General features: G+C 22.5%; 3 protein-coding genes across 6 annotated transcripts; 2 read left to right on the forward strand and 1 right to left on the reverse strand.

The window, feature by feature from the left end:
• Nucleotides 1-971: 971 nt before the first annotated feature.
• Nucleotides 972-9319, forward strand: LOC122854399 (thyrotropin-releasing hormone receptor-like). Its single transcript, XM_044155016.1, is given in 5 exon segments — nucleotides 972-1519; nucleotides 2199-2605; nucleotides 7286-7503; nucleotides 7695-8202; nucleotides 9019-9319. Coding segments are annotated over 5 exon segments (1926 nt in total). The 3' UTR covers nucleotides 9264-9319.
• Nucleotides 9320-9843: 524 nt separating this feature from the next.
• On the reverse strand, nucleotides 9844-14747 carry LOC122853698. Its single transcript, XM_044154115.1, has 9 exons — nucleotides 14612-14747; nucleotides 14158-14298; nucleotides 13918-14085; nucleotides 13542-13853; nucleotides 11307-11383; nucleotides 10819-10972; nucleotides 10541-10708; nucleotides 10094-10233; nucleotides 9844-10019 (listed from the first exon to the last, which is right to left on the reverse strand). The coding sequence occupies exons 2-9, from the start codon at nucleotides 14291-14293 to the stop codon at nucleotides 9852-9854; spliced, it is 1323 nt and encodes a 440-aa protein (XP_044010050.1). The 5' UTR covers nucleotides 14294-14298; nucleotides 14612-14747; the 3' UTR covers nucleotides 9844-9851.
• A 238-nt stretch (nucleotides 14748-14985) lies between these two features.
• LOC122854398 (putative uncharacterized protein DDB_G0291812) lies at nucleotides 14986-26534 on the forward strand. Of its 4 annotated transcripts, none has more exons than XM_044155015.1 (9): nucleotides 14986-15113; nucleotides 20755-21374; nucleotides 21703-23262; nucleotides 23335-24824; nucleotides 24909-24975; nucleotides 25033-25106; nucleotides 25325-25424; nucleotides 25529-25698; nucleotides 25775-26394. In XM_044155015.1, exons 2-9 carry the CDS (start codon nucleotides 21071-21073, stop codon nucleotides 25868-25870), a joined length of 3861 nt encoding a protein of 1286 aa, XP_044010950.1. In that variant the 5' UTR covers nucleotides 14986-15113; nucleotides 20755-21070; the 3' UTR covers nucleotides 25871-26394. The 4 variants fall into 4 exon arrangements, with proteins under 4 accessions (XP_044010950.1, XP_044010947.1, XP_044010946.1 ...); XM_044155012.1 differs by having other exon boundaries at nucleotides 14987-15113; nucleotides 25033-25112; nucleotides 25775-26393; XM_044155011.1 differs by lacking the exon at nucleotides 14986-15113 and adding an exon at nucleotides 18108-18253 and having other exon boundaries at nucleotides 25033-25112; nucleotides 25775-26534.
• The last annotated feature ends 240 nt before the right edge of the window (nucleotides 26535-26774 follow it).

Consider the following 26774-nt stretch of genomic DNA (forward strand, 5'->3'; position numbering starts at 1 on the left):
TCACGAGTATGCAATCAACTGGTCCAATCACAAAATTTTAAAAACTTAATATTATACAGTGAATTCAACTCCCACCTTTAAATATATAGTATCCGTTGAATTGGTGGCTGTGTGTTTTTTTTTATATACAAACAGACTCTCATGTGGGTTTTATATACTGTATGATAAACTGTATATGTGATGATCAAGATCAGTGTTAGCAATTCTAGTCGTACGTTCACGTTCAAACGATCAAGACCAATATCACCAAGCAGGGATGATACACCGGCTTTTTTACAAGGCCAATACTTGGCTATTTTTTATTTATTGTGATTTTTTATAACTTTTTCATATTTTTTTTAATAAGCCAATGTATTTTTATATAGTTTTTTTCATTTACATTTAAATTACATTTTTAAATTTTTCTGTTTCGATTTAAATACTAACTGATGAAATTTAAAATCAATATAAATTGTCAAAATTATTTTATCTGGTGCACACCTGTGAAAACAGATAAAAAATTTTTTTTCCATAATTTATTGATGGATTTTTTAATAAAAATATTATAAATTAAAAATTTTGTTTTTTTTGGTGATAGTTTTGAATTTATTTTTAATTGGGTTTAAAAAGTGATGGTGAAAAATTATTTGACGTATTATTTTTTTTTTTGAATTATAATTATATTTAAAATAGTGATGAATATAAGAGTAAAAAAAAAAAACACTCAAGTTTAAAAAATAAAAAAAAAATATATATATATTCTGTTTGACATAAAAATAGATACAAAAAAAATCAACATATATTCAAAAATAAAATCAAGAAAGAGTTTCTTTTGTAAAAAAAAAAAAATTTTTTATTTATTTGTGGCAAAATACAAAGTACATATTTCGTTGATTTATAATTATTTATATTTTTATAATATTTAAAAAAATCTTTCCTCTGAATAATAAAATGTGGCAAAAGAAAAAAAAAGTATAAAAATATAATTTAAAATGTCATTGACTGTAAATTTAATAAATAAAATAAAAATAATAAAAATATTTAATTAAAGAAAAATTACAAAAATAGAAAATATATATAAAAGTGTAATTGAAGATAGAAATAATAGTAAAATGAATTTCGAATTGATGAAAAATGTTTCGATTGAGACAAATGATTTATCAAGTCATATAAATGTTTCAATTGATAAATTATTGATAAATAATAATCAAGTATCAGATAAACATGATGCATTAATAATAATTGTACCAATAACAATAATATATATTGCAATATTTATAACTGGTCTTATTGGAAATATATCAACTTGTGTTGTTATTGCTAAAAATCGTTCAATGCATACAGCAACAAATTATTATTTATTTAGTCTTGCAATATCTGATTTGTTACTTTTAATATCTGGTTTACCACCAGAAATGTATTACATGTGGTCACATTATCCATATATATTTGGTGAAACATTTTGTATAATATCATCATTTGCGGCTGAGACATCTGCAAATGCAACTGTTCTAACAATCACTGCATTTACTGTTGAAAGGTTATCTCATTTTTTTATTATTAATTTATTTTTTTTAAATATCAATCTATTAATTTATAAATATTTTTTTTATTTTTATATATTGTTGTTATTATTAATTTAAAATCGAAAAAGAAAGTTGTCAGCTAGAAAAAAAAATAAATAAAAATGTTATCATAAAGAATAAAAATTTATTGGCTTTAAAATATATATACGAAAAATATTTTATATTTTATTTTTAAATTTATAAAAGTATTATGTTTAGTAAAAAAAAAAAAAAATCATGATAATATTAATAATAATATAAATATTTAAAGAAAAAAGAAATTTTTTTTTTTCGATAAAATAAAATGAATTAAAACTAGTTTATTTATTTATTTGGAGATTTTATTTTTTAAATAATTAATTGTTAAATATTGCTAAATTGTTTATTATTTTATTATAAATCTAAAAAATTAAATGGAAAAATTTTTATTTTATTTGAAATATTAGATTTATTTTTTTTTTTCTTTGATATCAGATTTCTAAAATTTTCGAAATAATTCTCATAAATTTCGAGCCTGATTCTCTTGCATGATAATTTAAATAAATGTAAAATTTATTTATTTATTTATTTATTTATTGGTTTATCAACTTTTTTATTTATTTATTAGATTATTTATTTATAAATTAATATAGTTATTTATTTATTTAATTTCAGATATGTTGCAATTTGTCATCCATTTTTGTCTCACACAATGTCTAAGCTATCACGTGCAATAAAATACGTAATTTTCATATGGTTTTTTGCATTGTGTTTAGCAATACCACAAGCAATACAATTTGGAATAATATATGAATTTGATAAAAATGGTGCGAAGCTACCAGATTCAGCAACATGTTCAGTTAAATGGAAAATTCTTGATCATGCATTTGAAATTTCGACAATTATATTTTTTGTTTTACCAATGACAATAATAACAGTACTATATATATTAATTGGCATGAATTTACGTGATTCAAGAATACTTATTTCTGTTAAACGTAATAATATACCTGGAAGTTTAAATAACACTGAAAGTGGAAGATCAAGAGTAGCGTCACAAAGAAATATCATTCGAATGCTCGGTGAGTTTTTAAAATATATTTTTATAATTAATATTTAATTTTTTTTTTTTCCTCTAATAACAATATAATTTTAAAAAATATATTATTCAAAATTTCTTACATGATAACAAAAAAAAAAAAAGATTTATTATTAAGATAAAATACAAGAAAATTCATGAGAAACTTTTTTTTGTATTTCGATTTGTATTTTTTTTTCTACGAAAATTTTTTCGAATAATTTGTAAATGTTATTTTGATTTGATTATATCAGAGGGCAATTTATGATAAAAAAAAAAGTTTTTTTTATTTTTTTAGGAAAGGCTAGAATCTATTATCGATAAAATTTATTTTATTTTTTTTTTTTATCTTACGAATTTCGATAAGATACACTGTAGAAATAGAATCGAAAATCGAAATACATTGAGTTTTATTTTTGTTTAATTAATTTCGAGTATAATTAATTAATTTTTTTTTGTTTAACCTATTTTTTTTTTTTGGCTTTCACAAACAATCCAAAACTGCAAAATTCAACGGAAATGTAAAATAAAAGGTCATTGGTAAAGAACCAGTCCATTCAACATTCCTAACGACGTTTTTACAAATAAATTTTTTTTTATTTTTTTTGTCATTCTTTATTTAATGTATTTAATTTATTTTTATTCACATATGATGATCATAATGACACACAAAAATAGTTAAACATGTCTATAAAATTTCATCATCAATTTAAACTTTTAGATTTCATAATAAACATCAACTTAATTTATATTTACATAATTTTTTTTTTCTTATTTTTAAATTTATATTGCATTTTCTTAATTTTATTTTATTGTATTTTTAATATATATTTATTGAACATTTACACCGACACTTTGGGTGAATTAAGTGGGGTAATTTTAGTGCATTTAATTGCACAATAATTATTTAATTACAGCCATGCTAAAACCTACGATAAATAAAATAAAAATAAATTTAAAAATACATTTATGACCTTGACTATTCTAGCTATCATGAAGACAATAAAATAGTAAAATAAATTTGATAACTTGTCGTGATATTTATAGAAGAAAAAAATAAATAGGAAATATATATTTTTGTGATATGAAAAAAAGAAGAGACGACACATTTTATTGTGCTAGGTTGATAAAATATTTAATGCAAAAGGGAGAGACAATGTGGATATACTTGAAAAAAAAAATACATCAGGGTGAGAAAATATATATATATGAAAAAGAATCTTGCAGAAAAAGAAAAAGTAATAAAAAAAAAAAAAAAAAATAACAAGTAAGGCAAAGAAACCCATTAGTTTTGAGGGTAAGAAAAAAATGGCACACTTTCGTTGGCTGAATATTGCCATTTGGCTTGGAAAGCTCGATGATGGTTTGGGAAAAATTTTCGGCATGGTCTTTTATGTTATTATGACGAAGGAAAATATCAGGGCACCCTTAGACAACAACTTCTTGACGTAAAACATCATCTAACTTTATTTTTTTTTAATTTATTTTAATAAAGAAAGGAAAATTTTTTAAATCAGGTTGTTGATCTTTCTTAATTTTAACACTTAATAAATTTATAAATTAATTTAATTATCCAATTTTTAATAATTGAATTTTTGCGTCATTAGTTTTCCCTCTTTTTTTTTTCTTGGGTAATGTTTTAAGCATAAATTTGGTATTAGTAAAATTATAAAATGAAAAAAAAAATTAACGATAATGTGAAAGAAGAAATTAAAAATTTTAAAAAATGGAAAAAAATTATATTGAGATAAAAAGAGATAATGAAAATTGAATAATTTTTATCATTAGTTTTTATTCTCTGATAAGGACATTATGCTTTTTTTTTTTTTTTTTTGATAGGATTATTATTTTTATAGACAACATGACATCTGAATAGTCTACAAATATTTCTAGGATAAACAAATCATGATAAATTCATTCGAATTAATTTCAATGAAAAAGTATAAATAGATAAATCAAAAAAAATTTTATAAATTAATTATTAATATACAATATGTATATTTTAAAAAAAATTTAATTCAAAAATTATTATTGATAAATTTGAATATGATTTAGTACATAGAAAAATTCGAGTTTCCACGTGGCGAAATCAATAAATCAGCTGAAAAAAAAAAATATACTCTAGACAAAAATAAATCCATTATGAATAATCTGACATTTGACCAGTTTGGCATTTATTTTACGCCAGAGAAGATAAATAAGTAATTGATCTTACAAAATCCCTGCACGTGTAATATATTTTGTTAGTGTGAAATATTATATCAGTTTATTATTTAATATCTCAACAAATTTTACCAATTATTTTCCATAATTTTGGTACATCAATGTGCACTCAAAGTTTTCATTTCTTATTATTTAATATTGAACTAAATCAATACTCTTTTTCATCTAATTTTTTCAATTAAAAAAATTGCTTCTTTTGCATTTTTTATTCATTTCTATTTTTGGATATAATCAAAGTTATTTAAATTAGCTCATAAACTCTAGAAATTCCATCTGCAAATTTTTCATTGCATGTACTTCCGGGTTTTTTATTTCGTTGATTATTTATTTTTTATTCTTGCCATAAAGAAATAGATATACACGTGGATAAATGTGACGCTTTGGATGTTTGTTTACATGAAAAAACATACACATTGCAATGACAGAATCGTAATCAACATTTGTTGACGATTCATTCAACTAAAACTAACTATAATTTCAACCTTCATTGCTGTTTATTTTAATGACATATTTCTAATTACGTTATTACATTATGAAAATAATTTAATTTCAAAATATCTAATTTAATTAATGTCAATTATAAATTGTTTAAATGAATTTTTAAAAATAACTGTATATAAAAAAAAATTGGATGGTCCTTGAAAAAATCTAATTTCCAAGAAGTAAATAAATTTAAAGAAAAATAAAATAATGATAATACAGCTGAAATAATATTCATTAAAACGGAAAATAATCTTGTGATTTTGTGTATCGAAATGGATCCCCAATTGTCAATATTTTCTATAGAAAACAATTCGAAATAAATATAAATTACTTAAAAACTGGAGGATCGAAATTCACCCTTAATAATTAGTAAATAATTAAATAACAATAACAAGTAAAAATATAGGATTAAAAAAAAAATACGTAAGCTGTTACAAAAGCTATTTAAAAAAGTAAAATAGATCAATAAAGAAAATATAATATTTTCTTCAAGAGTAAACTGAGAAAATAGAAAATATAAAAATTCAAAAGACATTGATCCACCGGAAATTGGCATTCTACTGCTAGGTTGTGAGTATATATAAAGATTGTGAGTATATTCTTTTTTTTTTTTTTTTTCTTGTGTAATTTATTATTTAAATTTTCACCCCTTAAAAGGTTCAATGGTAAAACCTTGAGGGTCTTTATTTAAACAGCAAACTTATAAAAACAAATTTTCCCATAGGACAAAAGAAAAATATATAAAAAAAATAAACATGATGGTTTAAAAATGAAAAAATAAAATCTTTAATAAACTCAAAATACCATAAAATTTAATGAAACAATAATATAAGCATTATTATTATATTATTTAATAAAACTTTTTGAAAATAAATTTTTTAAAAAATCATAAAAAAAAGTGTACCTATATTTTCCGTCAATATTTAATTGAAAAATATTTTTTTAATAAAGTAGATAAACAACAAAAAATTGTTATAAATAATCTTTAAATAATTATTGTTATTTTTTAATTTTTTTAAATAATATTTTTATATTGTAAGACAAATTAATGTTGTCTCAACGTTGATGATAATTTCGCAGCTTGAGATTAATTTTTACTATAGAAAAAAAAAATACATAATAGTGTAAAAAAAATTCCTAGACATAATATTGATTATGAGATTGATAAACAAATAATTTTATTTATAAAAAAAATAATTATGCAAGTCACTGGATCAGGTATATAATTTGAAAAAAAAATTATAAATGTCATCTTATTTAAATGTGACAATATATCTTTTGAACGGACTAATTGATAAAATATGATTTTATAAAAAAAAAAAAAAGGTTTATCCTTGATCAGACAATTAATTATAAAGACAAAAGAATTTTCCTGTTTCTGTAGGACAGTAGAATTAAATTGACCATGTATTTATGTCATTATTTGGATCATCAAGATTCAGTCTTGCACAAAACCACGAACTGTTGACCCACTAAATGACAATTAAGTTATTAAAAATTGCTGACTAATTAATGCTACAATTCCAAAATAAATATTGACTAAAACCAATATAATAATTAGACTTGATTTATGTTTTTTTTTTCACTTAAAAAAATATTATTTTTACGTTTAAAATAACGCCGAATATGGACTTGAAGGTCAAACTTGAATAGGAAATAAATTAAAAGACTGGTTTTCACCACATGAAATTTAAATTAACAAAAAATACTTCAAGGATTAATAATTAATGAGTGAAATGTTATCAAGTATGTGTTGATTATGATAAAAAAATTAATAAATAAACGTAAATTCATGTCATCAAGTAAAATATTTTCAAAAAGAAAAATTTATAAAGCAATTTAATTTATATCCATCTACCCTCAATAAAAAAAAACTTTTTTCACCCTATTATTTCTCCCTTTAATTCATTCTTTTATTATAATTTTTTTTTTTTTTTTACATAAACTTATTAATAATTTATGAATTTTTTTGTTACAGTATTTGTTACAGTTGCATTTGGTGTTTGTTGGGCTCCATTTCATGCTCAAAGATTACTTGCTGTTTATGCTAAAAGTCTTGGTTCACAAATTGAAACAGATTTATCAACAGTCTACAAAATAGTGACATATATTTCTGGAATATTATATTTTCTTTCAACAACGGTTAATCCACTTTTATACAACATCATGTCAAACAAGTTTCGTGAAGCATTCAAGGTAAATTATATATACTGAATAATTTATATTAAAATTTTTTAAAAAATCAATAAAATTTTTTATTAAGATAATATTTATTTAATAATAATTATTATAATAATATTACAAAAAAAAAAATTTTTAATTTTAAACTTTTTTTTAAACTTTGAAGAATAAATATTTGATAATTTTTGCTTTTTTTTAAAATATAGTCAATGTTGGCTGAACATTGTGGAGGAAGATCACTTCAAACAACAAGTCCACGTCGTTTAACATACAGTAGTTTATCACGTTATAATAATAAATCAATAATTAAAAAACAAGAAAAAAATTCAGGATCATATTCTGGCAGTGATGAGACACAACGTTTAACAACAATAAAACGTATTGATAAAATTGATAAATTAAATATTGAAAATAATGATTTACCAATAATAATAAAAGATAATAAAAATAAAAATATTAATATTAATAAGTTATCATCAAGTAAAATTAATTTAGTTGAGCCAAAAGTTATTTGTCATATTGTTAATGATGATAATTGTGAATGGAATAAAAATCATTTACAGACAAATGATAATTGCCAAAATCAAATAACAATTGTAACATCATTAGCTAAAAGTTTTAATGAAGGATGTCATAATAATGGTGGGCTATCACATGCACCAGTTAATTTATGTTTAAATAAAAGTCAACGTTCTCATAAAACTGTTTCACTTGGTAAGATACATTTTTTTGTTTTTACGGAGGTGGGATAGGCGCGAAGCGCCCCACCTAGTATTTAATTTGAAAATAAGCATTTACTGTTTAGAATATAAATAATAATTTTCTAAAGCTTATATTTTTTTTTTGCTCTTTTTATAATTTAAATTTTATTTCTATTGTTATATTTTTAGATATTAAAATAGTTTCTTTGTTGTTTTTTTCTCTCGTTTTCTTTTCAATTAATGTCAAAATTTTGATAGACACAAATTGTCTCTCCTCATTATATATACATTTTATATTACAATAATAGACATAAAAAAATATGAATTATAATTATTCGAAATTTATTTATAACGTTATCGAATTTTTTTACTATTTTTTATATTCAAACATCGATTGACAGGAAAATAATTTGTTTTAAGAAATAAAGATTTTTTCAGATTTTTTTCTTTTCGAAACAATAGACCCTTTTTTTTTTTTCGATATTTTTGTCAACAAAGATTTTTTACTGTCTATTTTTCAAAAACTGTCACGTTTTACAAATGTATTTCATTTTTTTTTTTTTTTTTACTTGATGTAGAAAAAAAATTCAACGAAAAAGGTCGCTTGCGCAATTTCCCACCGCAACCTTTACATTGATAGACAAATATAAAAAAATAAAAAAAAAAAGGTTTATATGCGTTCCACTTGAACGTTTGTATATGCGACTTTTTCGTTAAATTTATGTACATAAAAACAGACCGATCAATGAAAATTCACTATATAATATAAAAATTTTATCAAAAAAAATAATAATTACTAATAATTGTAATTTTTTTTTCTATTTTAAAGGTGTACTTGCTGAACGATTTAGATCTGGAACAAAGGGTCTATTCACTAATCAAAATAGACAACAAAAAAGTGATAATAATAATTTACAACAACAAAATGTACAAACTAAAATTCAGCATACATTGAGTATTGGTAGTGCAAATACAATAAGTAATTCAAGTCTTCAAGATTTAGATGAAACTGAATTTACTGGCTCTGAATTGGCACGTTACATGGGCGAGTTAAATTACGATATTATTACATAAATTTACATTAAAAATAATTACAAGCTCTACTCTTTAATATCACAAAAAAAAATCCAAATTTTATATTACAATTATTATTTATTTATTTTTTTAATTTTAGTTATAATGACCATGAGATGATAGTCAAACAATGACTGAACAAACCAGAAAAAAAAAAAACAATTACCATTGTTTAAATAAATTAAAATAATTTTTTTTTTTTTTTACATTCTCTTGTGTTAAAAAATTTCCAAAGGAGCGTATTTGTTATAGTGTTTAATTATTTAAATTCAACGACTGAATTGAAGTAAAAAAAAAGCAACGAAATAATCGAAATAATTTTGTATTATTTTTCAAGCAACCTGTGATTGATATTTAATTTATGCTGAATGCAATTAATTAAAATATATATGTAAAATGAAAAATAATTTAAACAATATTTTTAATTATTCAATAATATATTTGTGTATAAGAATAAAATAATTAAATGTTTTATGTATTATTAATGATTACATTTGTGTTTTAATTGTTAGTTAAAAAATAAACAAAAATAACAATAAAAAACAGTAAAAGATATCAAATTTATATTGATTATTGTTCAGTTTTTAATTACATTTGTGTAACTGGACGTTTTTCAAGATATTTTTTAATATTTGGAACTGCTGATACTTTTTCAATGAGTTTTTTCAATTCTGGATAATCAGCAACAAGACTTTTTCCAATAACTTTTGACAAAAAATCATTGTAAGCAGCTAAACTAATATCTGCCCATGATAACTGCAAAAAATATAAAATATAATTACAAAATTTTTAAGAAAATAATAATAATAAAAAAGAAAAAAATTTCTCACTTTTCCACGAACTAAATAGCCGCTATTTTTCTTGACAGTTTCCTCAAGTTTTCCAAGTACTAAATCCATTTTACTAAATGCTTTTTCCTTTTGCCTTTCTTTTGCTGCTGCGTCAGCTTCAAAGTGCCAAGTTGCCAATGCTTTAATTAAAAAAATAATTAATTATGATTAACTATCTATGTATAAATATTGTATGAATTTAATAATAATTAAATTAAATTATAGAAAAATGAAAATAAAATTATTTTAAACAAACTAAAAATGATGAAATATTATTTTATAAAAATTGTTGAATCATTAAGAATTTTTTTTCATTTATCTCATCATTACGTCATCACTTGTTTATTTTTTTTCAAGATTAAATCAATGTAAAGAAAAAAAATTTAATTTTTATAAATTACCTTGTAATAATTATGAAATAAATGTTTAAATAATTTATAAAATTACCAATTCTCATGTCAGCCATGGTATCAACAGCATTGTCAATTTCGTATGCTTCATCATCATCACCACCAGCAACTTTAAATTTTTTAGCAAGATAACGAAGAATTGCTTGTGATTGATTATATTTTTTTCCATCAATTTCTAATAATGGCATTTGTCCCATTGGCATTTCTAATTAACAAAAAAAATTAAAAAGTTAACAATCATGATTTCTTTTTTGTATTTTTTTCATCTCTTATGTTCAATTAATTTTTTTTTTTTTTTTTTGTGGCTATACTAACGGGATTTTAATGCAGGCCATTCATCGAAACTGACACGTTTGTCTTCGAAATCAACTCCTCCATAACTCAGCAAATACCTGATTGGTTCACCAAGACCGGTAATGTTGAAATAAGTCAACTTGTAGCTTGGCATTTTTTTAAAATTTTCAATATCCTTTTGAAAGTAAAATAAATTAAAATATTATAAAAATTATTCAAGGCCTTTTTTTCTTACATTCTATATTTATTTTATAAAATTATTATCACACCCACTAGTTATTAATTGCAATTTGAAATTTATTACGTAATAACAAGATAAATATTTAGAGCAAAAAAGTCAAAGCAAAAATTTAAAAAAAATTGCAATTAATTAAACTAAGTTTATTCCAGATTATAAACAAATGAAAATTATTTATTTTTTTTTTGAAGAGATTATTTATTTTGATGATAAATTTAGGTGTTAATATTTAGATAAATATTATTTTAAAAATAGTAATTATCTACGCTACCTTGAAATTATAACGAGAGAAATTTATTTTAGCTGTTGCTGCACTGGATAGCTCAACACGACTGACTCTTGATACAACTTATTACAATTTATCTGCCTCGAAAAAAATAAAATAAAACAGGCTTGGTATATATATTGTTTTATTTGTTACGTCATTTAGAATTTATGGTAGAAATAATTCCCCTTCTATTTAGAAATAATAAATAACAGTACATTGTAACAAAATGTACACATTAAAAACATCTATTGTATATATAAAAAATTTAAAAAAAAAAAAATATTTCTTGGATAAAAAAATACAATGGCATTGTGATTTTAAATAAATAATATTTTTCATAATTATTTCTAGGTAGATAATTAAAATTTCTATTATAAAAATTAAATAGAAAAAAAAATTAAAAAATTTTATTTTTAAAATAATATTAATATTTTTTTTTAAATTAATATTTTACAATGAAATAATTTATTTATTTTTCAAATTATTTTTGTTATTATTTAGAATTTATTGTTTAGAAAAAAAAAGAATAATTAGTTTTTATTTTAGCTGATAAGATGGCCTAGTTTTTCTTTGTTTTTTCAATTAATTTTTTAGAGTTTTAAGTAGTTATTTGATTTAATGAAAAATCATTTGTTTATTTATTTATTTTTTTTCATCTTGTAATTATTTTTAATAATGTTAGTTTGTCCTTTATTTTAATTGAACTCAATCAGGACATGAGTTAGAAGGTGGAAAATTTTCCATTCTTTTGACCTCGACAATCTCCTTCGTTTCTGTGTACATGCTAAATAATCCAGAATATATTCAATCAATTTTATAAAACTTATCAAAAATAATGTTGATTAAGAAAAAAATAAACATTAAATACATAAAATTAATTAAACATGTTGTAATTTTATATCATCGAAATTTATATTTATATTACGAAAACTAAAAAAAAAAGTCAATGCATGTTTAATTTTATTCGAAAAAAAAAATTACAAGATGACTTAATGGATCTTCTTGGAAATAAACTTACCAAACTGGATATTTAAAAAAAAAAAAAGACAATTTAAATTTGATAATCTATAATTTAATAATAAACTTGTTTTTTAAATTTATTATAATTAATTTTTTTCGAGGACGAACAATTTTTAAATGTTACAGAAAAAAATTACAATAATTTTTTTTTCCAATAGCTAAATTTAAAATACAAAAAAACAAAAAGGATTATATAATTTTATCTGTAAAAATTTATGTAAACATTTGAGTCAACAAAATGACAATGCAAAAAGAAAAAAAAAAAATATATATTAATTAAATAAACTCAGCTTGGTACTGTTGTTAATAAATAAAATAAAAAAGTCTGTATTTATCAAGTAAGATAATGATAATTTTCGATTAAAAATATATTGCAAAAATATATTTTTCATGCTGTTTATTTAACTTGACATTATTTAATATTTATAATTTTATATTGAAAATAATTTTTATAGATAAATATTTTTGTGATGATGGATTGTTGCCATCGTCACGGTGATTACGACATGAAACATTGATCTAGGATAATTTTATTCAAGCAGATCGATTATTCTCTTTCATGACATCAAAAAAAAAAGCCAAATAAATACGTTATCATGTTTATCTTGTTGACTTTTTTGATAAAAATAAATATACATTCAAAGCGATCAATGATTAAATATTATTTTCAAATGTACCTGCAGAATATTCTCGACTCATGACTCAGCAAGTACAATATCTAATCATCTCATTACTCAATGTAAAAAATATTATAAAAAAAAGCTAAATAAACATTTAAATATTATGAATGTCACAAGTCAACAAAGCCATATGAATAATCAGCAAAAAAAAAAAACGTAATTATCAAGAAAAATTAATTAAAAAAGAACTTTTTTTTTATTTATAAATGTTTTTTTATTATAATTTTATCAAAGATTATAACATTTTGTTATTTTTATATATTGAAAATATTCTTGGTGCAAAATTATAAATACTGTAGTCGTTTAAAGCCAGGAAATAATTAATTTAATGAACATAGAAAAAAAATAAAATGAATTATTTTTTTTATGGAAAACTTCTTGATGATTGTTTAAACAATTTATAAATTATTTCTGGCATTATGACTAACAGAAACATTGAATATATATTTTAATAGTACGAAAAATAAATGAAGTAACTTGATGCCAAATAGTTCAACACCAAGTTGTGGAAGCATAAAGTAAAAAAATGAAAATTAAAATTCAGTAACTGGACGTTTAGCAACCCATTCCTTGATTTTTGGAAGAGCAAGTACTTTTTCATTGAGTGATTTTAAATTATCATATTTATCAATGATATTATAGCCAGCCATGGCATTAAGATAATCAATGATACCAACAAAAACAAAGTCAGCCCATGTTAATTTACCACCAACAAAGTAACCATTGTTTTTTTTAACTTGAGCATCAAGACGTTCAAGATAAAATGGTACTGTTTCTTTCAATGCAACCTCTTTTTTCTTAGCCTTGGCTTCGGCATTTGTATCATCCTCATAGAAAAATCCAGCAATTTCTGTTGATAATAATCAACAATTTTATAAAGAAATCATAATAATTTTTAAATAGTAAAAACTTACTCGAACGCATATCATGAATTGTATCAACAGTTGAATCAATTTCAAGATTTTCCCAGTCGTCTTTACCAACAAGACCATATTGCTTGGCAAGATAACGACATATTGCAGTTGATTGATTTATTCTTTTACCATCAACTTCCAATACTGGTACTTGTCCAAATGGCATTGCTATTAAATCATTAAATTTATTTTTTAATTAACAAATGATTTATCAATCATTTAAATTATCAATAAACTTACTTGGCTTTATTTTAGTTGGCCAATCTTCACGATCAAAACGATCATCTTCAAATTCTTGTCCAGCATAACTGAGAATCATACGAATTGGTTCAGCAAGAGCTTTGACTGGAAAATAAGTGACCTTGTAGCTTGGCATCTTGACTGAAAAAAAATTATAAAATGTAAAAAAAAAAATGCAATGACGTTGAACACAAGCCGGTTAATAATTAATTTTTTTTATCATTAAATTATTATAATTATTGATAAAAAAATTGGTGATTTAATTAACTGATAAACTTTTAAATGATTGATCAATTTTATCAAGACAAAACGGCACCGCCCATTCGAATTATTAAAACAAAAATTATAAATCATTGACAATTGTTTAATTACTTTATCAACTGACAATATATGCTTTTATTTATCAGTCAAATTTACAAATTAATTAATTTTTTTTTTAATAAATAATACGTACAATTTGATGGCTTGGTTTTGTTCTCAGTTGGAAACAAAATGAACGTCTGTCTGATGATGATTTCAGTTAACAATGACGAGGGCTGTTCAATGATTTGGCCTGATTAAAAAACAAAAAAAAAAAACAATTGAACAACGAAAAAAAAGAGCCGGTTTTTAGGCTGATTTTCATGAAAGCTACAGTCGCAGTTATGAAAATAAATCTTAAAAATTTATGCATCAAGAAGGTGGCTCTATCTGCCTGGAAATTAGAGAGTTCAAATTTACCCTCTCTCTCCCCCTTTTAAATTTTAACCAATAAAAATATTTAGTTGCTCCTTTTTTTAACATGAAGAGAGATAGACAATCAAAATACTATTATTATTGTTTGTTTATATTTTTATATTGTATATGTGTAGTGTTTGTGAAAATTTTTGAGGTAATTTTTTTAACACACCGGTTTATCATTTTTATCATTACTCCTAGTGTATATTTTTACAAGTATTTCAAAATGATCCATCGAGGTATGCATTATTTATTATTAATTATTAATTTGCATGCAACAATTGTTTTTTATTTATCTATAAAACAAAAGAATTTGGAAATTCGTGGCTTGCTTTTTTTTTTTGTCAAATTAATTGTTATTGATTTTGAGATTTTTTAGGTTAGGTAGTCGGAAATATTTGATATTTTTTTCGTTTTTAGACTGATGATTATAAACAATTTAATTTTTTATCATAGTATCTAAAATAGTTAACCGTTTTTTTTTTTTTTTTTGGCTTTTTCTCGGTTAAACAATTTTTTTTGCAGTAAAAAATATTGTAATTGTCAAAAAAAAAAATATTCAAAAATGGATACAAAAAAAAAAAAAAAACAATAATGTTTTATTGACGTTAATGAAAATTATTTACATATATATTTTTGATTTCCCTATTTGACCTAACCTCACAAATGCGTTTGACAGCGGAATTAATTTAGAAATTTTTCGACCAATACGACTTGAACAAGTCACAAAGTTCTCGGAAGTCTGTGATAACTTTTAGCCAACTTGAAAACTTTTTAAAATCGATAAAAGTAATTTTTCTTTGTAATTATTCATTTAACCTTAATTAGACGAAAGGTAAATTCCTCCTTAATTGTTATTGTTATTAAATTATAGCAAAAAAACATTGGAAAATTTATTTCAATTGATTTCGAAATAATTCCGAGTGTGTCTTGTGTTCAAGTTTTGAAAAAAAAATTAGGTCATAATAGAGAAGAACATTGATATTAAAAGCAAATTAATTTTTTTTATTTTCAAAATATTGTCTGCTAGAAGTAGGAAGCGTATTTAGATTACTGTTCTATCTAATCGTTGCTCGGAAGTTGGAGTACGTCATGCTTGCCCAACCCTCCTAAATACTATCATGCTATCAATTCATGCGATCGATAAATTCAAACTACTATATACAATATCAGATATATATCACAAAAATTCTTAATCGTTAAAATATCAAATTTAAAAAATTAAACAACAATTGATTTTTGAAAATAGCCTTATCTAAAAAATTTTCAAAATACATATTCTATAATTTAAAAAAAAAAAATTCTAGATAATTTTTTTATTTTCTATTCTAACAATAAGATAAAAATTTATTTTTTTAAATAACTAAAATTTCCAAGAACTGATAAGACGTAAATTTTAGCCTCTTGATAATAATTTTATATTTACAAGGTAAAAAAAAAAAAAAAATATTAATAATTAAAATTTTTTTATAAAATGAAAAATATAATTTTTAAAAATAAATAAATATAATCTTGTTTTGAAATATAAATTATTAAAACTATAGCGCATCATAGTTCATAGTGTCAAATTCATTTGAACTTTTTTGATCTTTGACTTGTTACTCTCACTTTTATTTTCCGTTTTTATTAATTTTCATTATAGCCACATAAAACTCGTGTAAAAATTAATTTTTAAATCGTAAATTTAAATTTTAATAATTACCCAAGAAAATAAATTAAAATATTTTCTATTTAAAAATTTTCATAATGAAAATTCAATTCACAACGTATATAGCTAAAAGAAAATAGATCTAAAAAATATTAGTGAATTTTTACAAGAGACGAGAGAACAACGAGATCGTGTATGAGACAAAAACATGAATAAGCTAGTCTATATATATTAAAGTAGTAAGCCAAAGCAAAAAAGATGAGTCAGAGAAAAATTTATCAAGCAAGTGGCTCCATCAACTTGGTTTATTTATTAAACCATATCCCTTCCAATGACTTTTAACCAATAGAAAGTATTGTTACTTAAGACTCAACACACACAACCATAATAACATAATGTATATTTGGTTTTTATGACGTCATAATTAACTGGCCTCTTTGTCTTTAATAAAATAATATATACGTATAATCAATTTCATCTTTCAAAATTCACAAAATATATATATGTATACAGTCATCGTTAGATAAATAAATTTTATTTTGTCCTTGATCTTTCACACATCTTTCACTGTGTGTGAATTGTATTCAATTGTAATCATGAATTCAACTTGATCATTTGATTATTATTATAATCAATAGCTCTCTATAATTCAATAGATAATTTATTATTTATTCCATGATTGATTTAATATTAACAAGTTTATTCTGCAAGTTGTAGTTTTTTTTTTTTCATATTTTTCTAACAAGAAGTTGTGGGCGTTGAACTGCAGGCGATAACGGGCATTAGAGAATAATTTATGGAAAGTTGGAAAAGCGTTAGGTAGAGGTTCAGTGGATTTTGTAATTGCTTAATGATATTGAAGGAAATTAGAGAAATTTTAATGACACAAATTGAGATGATCTTTTTGATAAATAATAATATATGAAAAATAGATAATTTTTTGTTGCTATGAGACCATTTTTTTTTTGTGTCAGAATGACTCATTTAACAGCGCCACCAATGTTAAAAATTATACATTAATCGATTAAACGGAAAATGATGTGTAACACACTGTCCAAAGTGTCATTTTAATTATTTTTTTTTTTTTTTGTTTTATAATAATTAAATTTCAAAAAGATATTTATTAATTTTATATAAAAATTTTTATATATTTTTAATAGATTTTATTTTCCGAAAATATCATGGCCTATATACGTATCTCAATGTAATTGTAATGAAATTTTTTAAATATTAATAATTAATATTTAAAAAAAAAAAATATTAACTTCAACTTCAAGAATGAAGTTTTTTTTTTCTTTGGAAAAATCATTTACTAGTACGCATGCGCTAAGAAAATCGTATGATACTAAAAAAAGATCATATAAAATTGTTTATATAATCAAGTATAATTAATATTACTTAAAATAAAAAGAAAAAAAAATTTTTTATTTATAAAAAATTATATTTATTAATATAATATATAATAATATATAATTTTATATTAAAAAATAAACTAAAAATTTTATATAACCATGATATTTTCATCATGCAACACTGTAATGAAGCGGCAACGTTGCAAACTCGTTTCCTCCTCGTGCAGTGTTGTAGCTACCTCGTACAACTGTGGTTGGCGTTGGCGTGCCTGAAAACTATTTAATACTATATAGAAAATTATCTTTCATTTTCTATTCATTTTCATTTGTGAGTCCCAAATGTAATACAACAATATTATAACCAACATGACGCTCTTTGGTAAGACAACATTACAATTATATTATAGATCATAAATGTATATATATATATATTCTGTATATCTATATATATACAACGTTAGCACTAAGTAGTATTAAGAGGGGATAAAAGTATATAAAAACACGTTTGGTAGTAGGACTCAAGGATGGTATCGCCGGAACTCACAATGGCTAGCAAACTATTTATCGGAATTTTTTAAAAATCGATTGTTTATCATAGTAAAAATTTATTATTAATAATATTTTTTACATTATTATTAATCCCACAATAACAACAATTTTATTATACAATTCAAAAATTATATTTAACCAATTATTATTATCATTATTTAATGGCGGAAAATTTTTAAGTTATTGAGGTTAGTTTTCATGGAAAATTTACAAAAATTAATTATTTGTTTTGAAGCCGATTTTAGGATTTTTATGATAACAAACTTCATATGAAGTTGCTAGGAATTTACGTATGCGGTACAATTCCATGAATTTTAGTTTCACGCCTGTACCGTATAGTACCACTATAGAAAATAATAATACATCAATAATTATAATAATTATAATAGTCAATATAGCCTAAAAATATAAACAAATTAAATTTTTTTAAATTATTATTATTAATGTTTACGAATAGTTGGTATAAATTAATAATAAAAAATTATAAAAAAATTTAAATTTAACATGAAATTCTATGAATAATTTAATAGTTTAAGTCTTGTTTAAAATTTATTATTATTATTACTGATGTACATAGGGAAGCAATTTTTCGGAGCTTATCGATTTCTCGACAATATAAACTACGCATCGAGTCTCACTGGGCCTGGCGGTAGCTTTCCATACCACGTGACTTTACGTCATTCAATAAGTATTTTAAGCCATTTACAAAAAACATTTTGTTATATTATTATTTTTTTAAAAATTGATAAATAATCATAAACGTTATTATAAAATAATGAGCTGATTAATGACCAATATTTATCTTTGAATTTAAAAAAATAATGATAAAAAAAAAAAAAAACGAGATATTTTTTATTATTATACTGAGAGAAAAATAAAAATAATGAGAAAATTTTTGGTCACTGCGCCGAATCGATTTGTTTAAGAGAAGCTGGTGATATTGCAGTTTTGTTAGCACTTTCAAACGTTAGGTGGGGGATTTAATATGAATAGAATAATATTTATTAATTCATATTTAAAAACAAAAATTACATCAATTAATTTAATTATCAAAAAAATTAATTCTCTATATTTCTTATGCGCAATGGCCTAAAAAATAAAATTATCAATAAATCAATAATTCTACATGAAGTTTATCTAAGAAATTTTCCTTCTAAATACATATTATTCATAATTTAAATATTTTAAAAAATTATCTATATACAAAATGGCGTCGTCGTTCTACATTTGAAAAATTGCCAAAATTTTTATTTTTTATTTTTAACGTATATACATCTACATGCATATACATATATATTTTTTTTTCACTGATAGGAAAGTATCTTATCAGTTTTTTTTTGATAAATTCATAATTTCTATATTTAGAACAAATTCGTGGTGACGTTCTGAATAAGCCAATCAACAATTCTCCCAACATTTTAGAAATTTTTTTCACAATATATTTTTTAAACAAGCATTCGTATAAATTTTTATGATTATTAAAATTTGATTGTAATTTTTTTCCAAACTAAATGAAGCTCAATGAGTATTAGCTTGAAAAAATTTACAAGAAAATTTATACAAATTATTTAGTAAATGAATATTAGAAATTTTTTAAATAATTTAAAAATAATTTTGGATCGAAATTGATCTTTCTTGGAATTATTGGAATAAAACCATTCTAACCGGCATATTGGTTAGTTCGTTATTATTCGGTTTAGTTCGGTTATGATGTATCCCTGGGCCTGGGTTCACTGTTCTACACATTCGTGCAATCCCGTCAGTAAAAACTTGTCTCACGAAAATTTACTCGGTATCTTTAATTTTTTTTCATATATTTTTCCTCCATGTTGTTTTTTTTTTTAAATTTTTAAAACATTTTTTACAAGTGTTTTTGTGATATGTAATTTTAATACAAGTGTTATGTCGTTTATTGAGTTGATTTTTTTTGGAGTATTGTTAGTCAACTAGTCCAAACATTAAGTGTATACATTTTTACAATTTAAGACGCTACGGGGCCAAAGCCAGCCTTCAGCTGTTACCTCCACCCAGGAGTGTAACAACTTTTTTTTATTTGTGGGTTTTTTAAATTGATAATATTTATACTATTTTTTTTTTATTATTATTATAGTTTCAAATAACCTATTTAATTAATCAAGTGTTTAAATTTTTTTTTAAATAATTGTTGTTTTTTTTTTTGTAAATAATTGTTGATGTTTGATATATTTTTTTTTATTCTAAATTTGAAATTTTTAGTGTAAATTTTACTTTGCATTTTATAATTTTTTAATATATATATTTTTTTGTGTAATACACAATTTTAACTGTTATCGATTTATTTTTTTGTCCTAGAATAATTTCGAGGGAGAATTTTGGCCAGAATATTACACATCTAGTCTCACCAAATGATAATATTCATAAATTTAAATCAAATAATTCTACATTTGATTTAAAAAAACATAATTCTTTTTTTTTTTTTTTTTTACAACTTGAACTGACTATTAATTTTAAAAATTTAATGATAATAACAAATGTAAATGTTATATTTAAAAAAATTCACATGACTGTATAATAATCGTTAGATATAATATAAAAAATATATAAAAAAATAAGGATAAATCAATTGAAAAGAAAAGAAAAGAGAAGAGAAAAAAAAAACATATAAGCAATGGAAACACAAGCGTTACATGTAACAGAGACAAAAACATTGTCATCATCTTTAATGTCAAATACAGAAAAATGTATTGATAATGATGAAATAACACCTGAAATGGAGGATCAACTATTGAGTGATAATTTCTCAGAGGATCAAGTTTTAGAGGATGAAGATGATGCACAATCTGAGGGTAGTATACGATTAAGATATTCTGATGTTGAAGCTGATGATGATGAAAATGCTGATAAATCAAGTGGTGCATCTGAATCAGCTCTTAATAATCCCTTAAAAAAAATTCATGATGACATGGCTAACGGTAAGTTTTATTTAAATTAAATTTTTTTTATTTATTTCAAATAATTAATAACAGTTTTTATTGCCGCCATTTTGATAAAGTCATGCGCCATTTTGATTTCATTTGGAGCTTCAGCATGACTTGCATCATTTTTTTTTTTTCTATTCTATTAATAAAAAAGAAAAAAAAAAAAAAAAAACTATTAACAATAAATAACAATAATAAAGGTTAATAGTTTTTTTTTTTTTTTTGTTTTTTATATATTTATTAGTAGTAGTGGTTAATGAAATTAATATAATTTATTGTAAATAAAATGAATGATAATAATGAGTACTCTGTATGATTGCAGAATCATCAGTTGTCAGAGATGATAATTTAATACCAATATATACAAATGGAATAAATGATGATTTGGATAAAATTGATTTTACCGAAGATGATACATTATTGGGAATTAATTTTTGTAATAATGATGATAATGAAAATGACTTGCTATCAGTTAAAGAAATAATTGATAAAACTATAACTCTAAATCAATTTTCACAATCAGCATATGATAATTCTTGGAGATTAGGTGGTAAATCATCACGTTATCGTCATAAAAATTATCATAATTTTTTGCGTATATCAAATTTTAAACAATTACAAAATAATTCATATATACCTGATACATTAAATTTAAATTATTACAATATACGTAAAACTTGTGAACGTTTAAAAAATTCAACTAATGAAAATGTTAATTCAAATGATAAAAAAGTATATTTAAATAAAAAAAATACAAGTTTATTACCACCATCATCATCGTCATCATCATCACCACCGAAATTTATGACAAAAATATTTCCTCCAATTTCAAAAATTCAAACTAATGATAATGTAATTATTAAATCTAAAAATGATATGATTGATGAAAAATTAGATAATCCAAAAAATAATATTTCAAATGTAGATATAATTGAAAAAAATAACAAAATGACTGATAAAAATTTTGATCAAGGTACTGATGAAAGTACAGATTCTTTACAATTTGAATTACCCAAAAAACAAGTCAATGGTATTTTAGATAATATAAATATTGATAAATCACAATTGGTTAATAATAAAAACACAACAACAGCAACAACAACAACAACAGAAGTGACTGTAAGTAGTTCTGATGATATTGAAAAGAATCCAAATAAAAATGTTGAAATCATAACAAATGGTGTTGAGAGTACAGAAGTCGTGGAAAATATTGATACTAAAAATGACAATACGGAAATTGAAGCAACTAAAACAGATGAATCATCAGATTCCGGTTTTGTATCAACATCTGCATCTGTAACTGAAAATGATGAAATTTTAAAAGATACAAATGAAGAATTAATAAAAGATAAAATAGTTATTAATGAACAACCACCAATATTAACACCAGAAATAGAAATTGAGCAAGAAAATAAAAATAATAATGTTAATGAAATAATGGAAATTAATAATTCTGAAATAATAGTAACAGAAATAAATAAAAATGAAGAGTGTATTCATGTATTGGAACGTGAAGAACCCACATTAAATGTATCAACTAATGATTTAGAAAAAACTGAAGAGACAATTATTACTGATGATTCAAAACTTGTTGAGTCAATGGATATTGTTACAATTGACGAAGTAACAGTTGGATCAAACGTTGAAAAAATAGATAAAATTGAAGAAAAATCAAATGATGTTGATGTAAAAACAACAAGTAGTGATAATGAAAAAGTAGATATGATTGTTGATGATCAGGAATCAATTGGCACATCAAATAATGAAATTTCAGTTATCAATCAAGAACAACAGGTTGATTCACCTGATGGATCATCTAAACAACAGTGTAATAAACGAAAAAGAAAATCAATTAAGACTATTGGTGATTCACTTGACCCAGGTAAATATATATATATTTAATTTAAGATAATATTACTATCATTACTTTATTTTATTTTATTTTTTCTTACAGAAAAAGAAAATTTACGTTTACGGGTTAAACGTGAAACAGCACAAAAAGCTGAAGAGTTAATACGTAAAGATAGTCAAATGGCAAATGATGATTCAGATAGTGATAGTTATGATATTAAAATAAAACCAACAACATCACCAAATTCATTAAAACGAACAAATGAAATGACAGATTTAATTGATAATAAACGTTTAAAAATTGATAATAAAATTGAGCCAAAAATTGAAATTAAAACAGAAACATATTTAACAAATAGAAAAATAAAACCATTTACAAATTTACGTAAAATATTATTACGTGATTGTAAACAAAAGCTAACAAATATGAGACAAGAAGATCTTGAAGAATTATTAATACAAAAAATTATTGAAACAATAACAATGCGTGATGAAATTGGTAAATTACGTGAACAAGCAAAATTATCTGAACGTGCTAAAGAATTATCACAACAAAAATGTGCATCATTAGCTAAACAAATTAAAGATTTTGAAATGATTATAAATCGTTATGCAAGTGATCGTGAAAAAAATCCAGATATATATCTTGCACCAACAAAAATTAATCGTTCAGTTGGTTTACAAGTAAATTTTTTAACTGATCGTGGTGTACAAAATTTACGTCAAGTTAATAATAAAATATCACAACAAAATACAACAACAATTAATAAAAATAATAACATAAATAATCATGCCAATAATAATAATAATAATATGAATAATATAAATAATAATAATAATAGATTAATAAATAATTCATCAACTCAAGTTATTGTTAGTGGTGTTTCTATGAGTGGTGGTAATATGAGTACAACAGTAACATCAATGCAAATTGATGATTCAAATGTACAATTACGTAAAGGTATTAAAATAAGATCACCAAGACGTGGTGGTGATGTACATCCACAAGTTATTGCAAATATACAAAATCAATTACCAAATCAAATGAATATTATTAATTCAATAACATCACCAATTGTTGTACCAAAAGTAAATGATACAAGAATAACAATTGCTCCAACAAATTCACCAACAGCACAATCTAATAATAATAATAATAATACATCAATTATTGTTAATGGAAATTCACCAAATATACAATATCGTCAAACAAGAAATACAACAATAAACAATCAAAATAATAATAATAATAATATCAATAATCGTACAAGTATAAATGGTGAAAATTTAATTGATTTAACTGAAGAGGAAGAAAAAACAAAAATATTATCTGGTCCACCTGCATTGACTGCACTTGTGGCACCAGTAACTACCTCAACAACTTTGCCAAAAAATCAACAACGTCAAACAAGAATGATACCATCAAATTCATCAGCACATGTTACAATTTCTCAGCCAAATATTCGTGTTGTTACTGGACAACAAGGACAACCTACTGGAATAGTTAATAATGTTAATGGACAAAGGGTAATATTTATGCATCCAGGTGGTTCACCTTCACGACAACTTATTTTAACATCAGCTGCATCAACGGTAATTTTATTATAAATAAATAAAAATTATTATCATCATTAAAAACATAATTTTAATGTTATTTTTTGTTATATTTTATTTTAGTCACGAACGAGTGTTGTTACTGCAGCAAGTTCTTCAAGAAATTCATTCATCAACATAGCACCAAGTGGTACGTTTATCATTTAAACAATTTTAGAATTATATAATGCTAATGCTTGTTTTTTAGGTATAACAACAGTTCCTAAAACTACTCCAGTAAGAGTTATGCCTGGTGCCAATCCACCAGTACAATTAGTCAAGGTAAATGTAAGTAGTCGTTGTTGTTTGTGTATTTTTTATTTATATTTAAATATTATCAATTATAAATGCATGCTATAAAATAGATTGCCTTGATGATTAGAGCCAAGTTTTATTTGTTTTTTAAAATTCATGTTGTTATTTAATTTTTTCATTTTCAACAAGCAAAAATAAGCAAATTGATATGTTGTTTTTTATAAATTGAATATTATTTTTTTTAGCATCCAGCACCACTTCCAGCCACACCAACACATACACATAATCCATTATGGAAAATGTCACCACCTGCACCTTCGTTAAAAATATCAAAAGTAACACATGGTAAGTAAATGATAAATATATTATCAATAAGTCAAATATAAATAATGTTAAATTAAAATTATATTATTGATTGAATCATTATTTAATTTAAATAATTTTTTAAGGAATTGTGTTGTCTTGGAATATGATACTGTCTGATAAATGTGCTGATATAGCAAGCTACCAATTATTTGCATACCAAGAAATATCAACAACACCACCAAGTTCAAGTCTTTGGAAAAAAGTTGGTGATGTTAGAGCATTACCATTGCCAATGGCATGTACACTAACACAGGTAAATTAAAAATAACAATTAATAATTTATACCAATTTCAAAAAATAACAATTAATGTATTTTTTTATTTATGCAGTTTTTAGAGGGAAATAATTATTATTTTGCTGTGAGAGCTGTTGATTGTCATGGAAGACTTGGCGAATTTAGTCTACCAGGAAATATAACTCTTTAAATTATTTAAATAATAATAAAAACATCAAAGTGTTTGGCAAAAATGTCTCGTTTATAGAAAAAAAAAAAAACTCGTTTTCCATTGGGTATCAATGTTTGATTTGAAAAATTAAATATATATATCCAATTTTATTTATTTGTAAAAGAATATAACGATTTAAAAAAAAATATTAGTAAATGATTAAAATTTATAATAAGGATTAGTAATAACAATAGTAATTATAACAAAAAGAGAAAATATGAGTTGTATTTAAAAAACATTTACAAAAATCATAAAAAAAAAAAAAATCTATTAATATGTGTGCGATCAATATAGTTTGTAAATTATGTATAGATAATGTCATTTATACTTAATTTTTATTAACTTGTTTTTAATGTATTTTTTTTGTTTTGTTTAACTGGAGCATTGTCTTTTTATTTTCCATTAAATCTAGTTTGTTTTTGATAAAATAACAAAAATCTGTTGTACTGCCGCTACAATCCTTGTGATAAAAATAAAAAAAAGGAACTTTAGTTGCTTAAGTTTTTACATCTAATAACGAAAAATAAAATAAATAAAAAAATTTAATTTATTTTAGAATTTTAATTAATATTATTATTTTTTTAAATTAACTATTTTTTTGTTTTTTTTTTTTGTGTAATTCAAATACAATTGTTTTTAAAAATATATTAAAAGCTTTTTTTTTTTTTTTTTGTTATTAAATATTAATTGTTTATTCCTGATAATTATTTTAAAAATAATTTAAGTTGAGTTTTAATATGAAAAAACAGGTTGGTTGACATGAAAAAAATAAAGAACCAGTCATCATTTTATTTGTAAATAAAACAATGAAATAATTAATACCACTTATAAAGGTAATTAAATACATTGATAATAATCATTTATAAATAAATTAAATCAACAA

This window comes from Aphidius gifuensis, linkage group LG4, assembly GCF_014905175.1.
Source record: "Aphidius gifuensis isolate YNYX2018 linkage group LG4, ASM1490517v1, whole genome shotgun sequence".
NCBI classification, from domain to species: Eukaryota; Metazoa; Arthropoda; class Insecta; order Hymenoptera; family Braconidae; genus Aphidius; species Aphidius gifuensis.